The sequence below is a fragment of the Oxyura jamaicensis genome, chromosome 4, assembly GCF_011077185.1.
Source record: "Oxyura jamaicensis isolate SHBP4307 breed ruddy duck chromosome 4, BPBGC_Ojam_1.0, whole genome shotgun sequence".
In the NCBI taxonomy this organism is placed as follows: Eukaryota; Metazoa; Chordata; class Aves; order Anseriformes; family Anatidae; genus Oxyura; species Oxyura jamaicensis.
This window is the reverse complement of record NC_048896.1, coordinates 69,993,022-70,000,346: the sequence shown is the minus strand read 5'-3', so window position 1 is coordinate 70,000,346 and position 7,325 is coordinate 69,993,022. Positions and strand designations below refer to the sequence as shown.

At 43.3% G+C, this 7,325-nt stretch overlaps 1 protein-coding gene across 6 annotated transcripts in view; it reads left to right on the top strand.

The window, feature by feature from the left end:
* Positions 1-1,657: 1,657 nt before the first annotated feature.
* Positions 1,658-7,325, top strand: part of GABRB1 (gamma-aminobutyric acid type A receptor subunit beta1) — a 129,370-nt gene continuing 123,702 nt past the window's right edge. For 4 of the 6 annotated variants that reach the window (XR_004750450.1, XR_004750449.1, XR_004750448.1 and 1 more), the window contains exons 1-3: positions 1,658-1,977; positions 2,051-2,142; positions 2,245-2,312. Coding sequence is in view for 3 of the 6 variants with exons in the window: in XM_035325176.1 (XP_035181067.1) it covers positions 1,751-1,977; positions 2,051-2,142; positions 2,245-2,312 (387 nt within the window). In the remaining 3 variants the exon portion in view is untranslated. The remainder of the gene's footprint in view (positions 1,978-2,050; positions 2,143-2,244; positions 2,313-7,325) is intronic. The other 2 variants (XM_035325175.1, XM_035325177.1) reach the window with 2 other exon arrangements.

Below are 7,325 nucleotides of genomic sequence, written 5' to 3'. Positions count from 1 at the left end.
GCCCCTGCAATGCCATGCAGCTCCTCTGTTGTGTAATTATTCAAAGTCCCCCATAAACCTTATTATTCTCAACCCCCAACCACTAGGGGACCTTTCCAGCATTCCCTCCACTCAGCAGGATATCCGCAGTTGTTTCAAGATCCCAGTTTAGAGCACAGATGTCCCAGGATAAGCTCCAGAAACACACCTAACACCTTTCAACCACTAACAGGCATTCAGTCTAGACTACAGCTACTCTGAATATGGCTGCCTTGAAATTTACAGAGAAGAGAGAATTCATATAGAATAAACTCCTGCGCTCATGCCTTATGACAGATTTTGGAAAGCCAAACAGAGCAGCAGTCTCCCTTTTATACAGGCACTTCTGACTTTCACATAGCTTATGATAAAGTTAAAATTATTTTCAACAGATAGTGCAGCAAACCATCAAGAAGTAAAAACGGATTCTCAAGTCCCTTAGAAAATCCCCATTTAGTGCTTCAAAGCAGCCAGGTAACTTTGTTATGACTATGATGTAATTCTGCATAAAAAGATACCTTTTGGTACAAGCCTATGGGCAGATTTTTATTTTTATTTTTATTTTTTTTGAAGCACTATCTATTCCAGCAGCACCAATTATTCTTGAATACTACTAAAATATGTTAATCCTGATTAGAAAAGTTTAAACTCTTTCAAAACACCAATGCCAAAGTATGAGTTGAGCAGGGAGATCATATTTTTCAGAAACTAAGGACTAAAAAAAGGAGGAAAAGAAAGACATATTCAATATAGAAGACCTGAAAGCCAACTGAAAATACTCATTACACCTGTAATAAGCCATGAGTAAAATATTTATTTTCACAAACTTATACTGTCATGGTTTTGAGAAGAAGCTATGAGGGTAAAATGCTCCTGTGGCAGTCTTACAGGAAGTGTGTTGTGTTCCTTCCCAAGTAACAAATTTTCATAGAATACTAGATTTTGTGTCACAAACTCTGTATTTCAATATGCTTGCATTTTCCTAATATCGTGGCATATTTCAACCAAAAGAGCATCACGAATATCCGTTCTTCTTCAGAAGTAAGTCTGTGTGATGTTGTAGGAGCCTCACAAACATGGAATACGTATTCCCAGGTCACTGAGCATAGGGCTGCCTAGCGCACACATGAAAGGGGTAGAATTGGAAAGGGATACATGTTATCTCTGCTGAGCTGCTATGCGGGGAAATGGAACCGCACTGGCAAAGGCACTGAGTGCCCACTGGACGCCAGTTATGCAGCGTGTCATATCGCTTGGGAGAAGCAGAGATACACAAGGTCATAGGTTCACACCGTCTTTTTAAAAACACAAGATCAATGACTTCAGCTGAAAAACCGCAACTCAAAACATGTTGCGACCGACTGCATATGCCACTCTTGGTACTTCGGGGGGGACCTCTCTAATGACAGGTATCACAAGCAAAGAAAGACAGATGTGTAACTACAACTCCAGCCCTCACAAGTGGTGAACTATGCACATCACCCTGCCATGTAATTCCCTTCGGATGCACCGCTACCCTTTCGTGTCACCTCTCGTGTCACCTTAGCATCACAGTGAGCTTTCCGCAGAACTGCCCTCCCCGCTCCCTCTCGCTGCGGCTGCCCACGCAGACCCCCGCGCCCACCTCCCCTTCCCCCGGGGGTGGGCGACCACGCGTGGCGGCCGCTCAGGGACCCCCGCCGGGCTCGCTGCTCCTCAGCGGGCATTCACCCCCGCCGTGCCGGCGGCCCCCATGACGGGCAGCGGGGCGGCGGGGGGCTCCGCGCATGCGTTGGGCCGGCGGGACTTGGTGCTCCGCTCCGCTCCAAGTTGCAGCCCGCGGCTCGGCCCCCGGCAAGGCGGCGGTGGCAGGGGAGCAGCCAGGGCCGGGATGAGGGCGGCGAGGCGGGGCGGCCCGCGGGCCCTGCGGCTGCCGCTGGTGCTGGTGCTGGTGCTGGCCGTGGCGTGCGCGGCGCGCAGGTGAGCGGCGGAGGGGAGCGGGCGCGGGGGCCGCCGGCCGCCTCCCTTAACCCGGCTGTGCTCCTTCCCGCAGCGCCGACGAGCCCAGCAACATGTCCTACGTGAAGGAGACGGTGGACGGGCTGCTGCACGGCTACGACATCCGCCTCAGGCCCGACTTTGGAGGTGAGCCGCCCGCGCTCCCCGCGCCCCGGCCTCGCTGCCCGGGCTCCCCCCGCCTAACCCCGGCTCCCGCATCCCCTTCCCTCCCTTCTCCCTTCCCCGCAGGGCCGCCCGTCGGTGTGGGCATGCGGATAGAGATCGCCAGCATCGACGTGGTGTCCGAAGTCAACATGGTGAGTGAGCAAAGGGCGACCTCTCGCCCCCGGGTCGGCACCTGCCTGCACAGAGGGCTGTGCCGGAGGGAGAGGGAGAGCAAATCCTGCAAAGCAGCCGGGCACGTCGGGGTACAAGGAAAAGTTAGCTGTGCTCTTGGCACAACGTTTGCGTGTAGCGCTCCAGAAGTGCTCGCTGCCTTGCTCAGCATGCGTGCTACAGGTTTGAGGTTCTGGGTTTTGCCTGCGCTGTTTTGCTCCTTACAGTGTCAGCAGCTGTCATCGGTTTGCCTTAGCTGTAGCGGCACATGACAGATTTGCTTGATTTTTTTTCTTAATGTCAAATGATTTAAAAGTTAGACTCCTCGTATTGCAAGTTAACGGTATTGAATAAAAGTGTCAAAAAGTAAAGAATGTGCAGCTTCTACAAATCACACATGTCTGTAGAAGAAAAAAGCACTGTAGATTAAATACACGAGGATGTTCCCTATCTAGCTATCAAAATTAGAAAAGTCCCGTAGCTACAGGTGGGCAACGTATGGCATTTGATTTCAGTTCTGCCGCTGAAAGGAGTGCTGCTAGACATGCAGGCTTGAAGAACAAAAAATATGTCTGTACACTGCTTGCCTCGTTTGACAGTCTTTTTCTAGAAGAAACTGAAAAATCAGGTACAATCTTGAACATTTTACAGAATCATGCTGGATTAGCATGCACCCCAGGCATTTTGCTCTCACTTCTTGTACTGGGTCTCATGAAACTCTAAGATGCGTTGTTTATGTAGGGGAATGCTTATTTGGCTAAAAGAAGCTTAAAACCTTGCATTTCCATACTGATCAGCATTTTATTTCACTAAAAAAAAAAAAAAAAAGATATTTGTCCATTCAAAGTAATTTACTTGTTTGGTCTTGTTTTTTTTTTCCTTTTATATGAGAGTTAATAGTTGTCACTCAAAACTGATGAAGAGCGTTTGTTTCCCTCTTCATATTTACTTTTTTCTGTTGTTTGCTGTACAAGCACAGTTCCTATTTGCATGTAACTGCTATATTTATTTGTTAAGATTGCGCCTAGGAGAGTTGGGAGGAAAAAATATTTGTCACTTTGCATGTATGTAGCATACCAGTCTCAAGTTTCAGCTCCTGGAGTTCCTGTTGCTGCTTTGTACTTTCAGGGAGGACACAATAGGGACTGTGCAGATGTGGCAGAGAAAGCAGAACATAGAACTTCTCTATATCAAAATAGTAAAAGAATAAATAATCTCCGAACTGTTTCTACCACCCTGTAGCAGGATCACTGCTTCTGCAAAGCAGTGTGCCCTGGAAAAGCCAAATACCACAAACATCATCACCAAAATACCTTCTCTGAAAGGTCCAGAGTTTATCTCATGAAGTTTCAACACCTGAAATCCTGTTAATTCAAAGGGGAGTGGATGTGACAGTTTCCAGTGGAAATGCTAATGGGTATTAATTGCATTGTATTGCATTGTGGTTCACATTGCATTGCATTGCATTGGCTTGCAGCATTTCTGCCTAGCTCTGACAGTTCCGACATGCAACTTCCTGCACCTTTCCAGTTCTTGCACAGCCCGTGGTAAAGTGTAATTTGAACTTTCTAGTTTCTAAAGTGACAAGATGTTTTAATTTCTTAAAACTACGCATCTTCACAGTGGAATGAAGCAACCATTCCCAGGTATAGCCAAAAACTGGTACCTTAAGGCAAAATATGGGAAAAAAAACAGTCCCCATTTGCAATCAGTCAGAAAGGGCTCACCCATATCACCTGTACTACATTCAAACCATGTCTACAGTGTTGTTTGTCACAAGGTCTTTATTGTCTTGTCAGAGACCATTGCATAGTCTTTTTTTGGACAATGATCAGTAACCTCATCCATCAGTGCAGAAATTAGGGGATTGCTATGTCATCTTAAGAGAAACATTCCTGCCTAGTGACATAAGGAGTTGGACTTGATGATCCTTATGTGTCCCTTCCAACTCGGGATATTCTATGGTTCTATGATTCCATAATGCCTTATTCTAGTTTTTTGTTTGTTTGTTTGTTTGTTTTTTCTGAGAAAAAGAGATTTGAAGTGTTGCAGCAACCTGTGAATCTTTTAGCTTTTCATCTTTCTTTTTAAACTCATGTCTTGTAGATGTTTTTTTTTCTCTCCTTAGTAAGAGGAGTAAGAGGTGCCATTCTATTCAGTCAGTCTCACCTAGGAGGAGTGGAGGCAGTTCTCTCATCCCTTGGCTCTCCTCAGGAATGTGAAACCTTATTTCCAGAATGGCAGAGGCAAATATTCTAAATCTTGGTACCCACTGGTGAGGTTAAACTTTCTATTTCTGTTTCAGTGCGTAAATAATAGTAAAGTTTTTGTTGTTGTTGTTTTGTTTGTTTGCTTGTTTGTTTATATCTCTGTACACTTTCAGTGTGTTAGATGAGAATTTGTCCTGGCTGTAGGCTGTCCACCAAGTTAACGGGCAGATTTGTATGTCTGAGTAAATCCAATCATCAGGGAAAAAAAGTTGAAATATAAACAACAGAACAATTGTGAATTCTGTGAAAACCATACGTAATAACTGTCTGCTCAAGCAGCTTGTTTAGTTGTAATGATTTCTTCAAATATGCTAAGTTATTATGAATATACTCAATTAATTACTAAAAACTCACAAAGCCTTGAAGTCAGCCATTCTTGCTATTTCCCCTAAGTACTCAGGCTTCATCTGTTCAGCTCTTTAAACTGCATTGTTTTATAACTGTTTGGTAGTTCAACAATACTGCACTGAGCTGCCATAGCAACTTTTACAGAAAGATTAATTGAAGCAGTCATTCTCATGACACCTATGTTTGGCATCGGATACGTTGTCATTTATTGATTTTTGCAGGTAATAAGCTGAAGAGCTTGTCATACTTTGAACAAGCAGAAGTAGAATGTAAACGTTGTAATGACCATTGCCCTGTTCTAATAATACCTTCTTCATAATACATCATAAGTTTTAATCTGTTTCCATCAGATTTTCACATCCATGCTACAGTAATTGGAATTTACAAAGCATTCACTTCCAAAGGTACAAGGTGACTCTTCTGCTTTGTCTCAATTAATGACTGTTGAGCTAATTTTCATCCATGACAGAGTTCCTTTCGAAGTGTATTAGACATTTACATGAATATAAAGAGTTCATTAAGAACCATGCTATGACTAAATCTATTAAGTTTCTGTGACGTGAATTGTCTGCTTTACCCTGATACCTTTACCTGATTAACAGAAGCTGCTGATTGTACATCAAGAATGAACATGGATAGTATGATTCATGGTAGTTACCTTCAAGCTTCAGGGCAAGCAAGGATATGATATATTGCTATATCTACAAGGAAACAGTTGAGAAGTAACTGGACTCAAAAAAAAAAAAAAAAGTGGACATGCAATACATGACAATTTTCTCTCTGTTTTTCCTACTGAGCAGGTAGTCAAACCTTTATAATAGAGAACAAGCAGCTGTTATGTGCTGTAAAGCTTTGAAAACCAATGCACACATTGAAGAACTTTTTATAGAGCAGTTGAGAGAGACACAAAAAGTAAGCCCATTGGTTCATTTTGGGGAACTCTGTTCCTGAAATGCCATAATGATTTTACACCGATGATGCAGATTTCGTTTATGTGATACCAGATTGCAGGTTTTATGTCCCAGCAAGAAAAGAGGAAAAAAGTTTCATTGTTCTTTGACAGGAGAGGTATAACTCTCTAGCTTCTCCACAACTAAAGTCTGTTTTACTGTTTTACTCCCAAACAAGTCACAAATCTTGCAGAGAAGTAGGATCTCATCTTTGCTCACTGTTCAGAAATCACTACCTTATATATATAAAAAACTAGACCTAGAAATATACATTATCTTCTGGTGCATTTTTGACACCTTGGCTTATGTTCAACAATAAAGTCATGCAGTTATGGCACAGAGTAGACCTATGTCGTGTATGATCCCTCACGTTGTCATGACTGCATGACTGTAGTGGGTTTGGAAGATTAAGCGTTTCACACAGTATCAATGCTCCACAGCCCATCTAATCAGACATTTTCTACCACACTTACTTCACTTTTCTTCTAAGCAATGTAGTGCTTCTCTTTTTACTTGCAGCTTTTAGGGCTGCTCCCAGGCCTACTGCTGAAACACTAGCTTACGTTAGAAATGAAATCCAAGAGAAGGTCACCCTCCAACATACCAGGAAGTTATAGATACACTACCTTGGAGGCTTATAAACAGTTCACTGTCTGAAGGAGTTTTTTCATAGTCATTTTGCATCACACATTGCCACCGTAGCAGCAAATGTATTATGGCACATTTACAACAAAATGCACAACGGCTCCCAGAAAGATATTCATTAATGTCCAGCACAACCATTTATACAGTGGCCAATTTGCAAGGGAATTCCATCTTTTCATTTTTCACTGTATATTTTCAGACACAGTTACGTATATCATCACCATGTTGCCATATTGTAATAATTCCTCAGTGTTATTTTGTTGAGGATAAATTCAAGTTTTGTATTAGTAAAGAGAGAAATCAAGGCATTCTGTGAAACACACGGTAGCTCTGTGCCAACAGCCCAGGACCCGATTTCAGCCCTCCCAGGGCTGTTGGTCCCAGGCAATGCTGGGGTTTAAAGCCTCAAGCTGGGTAAGGTTTAGAACCACTGGAAATTTACCCATTACTCCTGGCTGGCCAGCACTCATGCAACAGACCCCAGCTTTAGGAACAATAGAGAGACTTAGATGTATGGGTGCACGCTGTCTTAAGGCATTTTTTGCAGGTTAAGCTATGCTTATATACTTTGCCAGAGTTTCACACATCATCTTGTCCATCAGTTGATTGGCTGGGTTAAGAGTCTGAGAAAGCTGCGTGTTGGCTGTTGTGAATGTCAGTATAGGAAATCATCGCTCTTGTGGAGAGTTAAGGACCCAAATTAGCATCATGAACCCAATTTCCATAGCTCTTTGCATCACAGCAGTCAAGTCTCCTTTATTTGCCTTAAGTCTGGTACCTG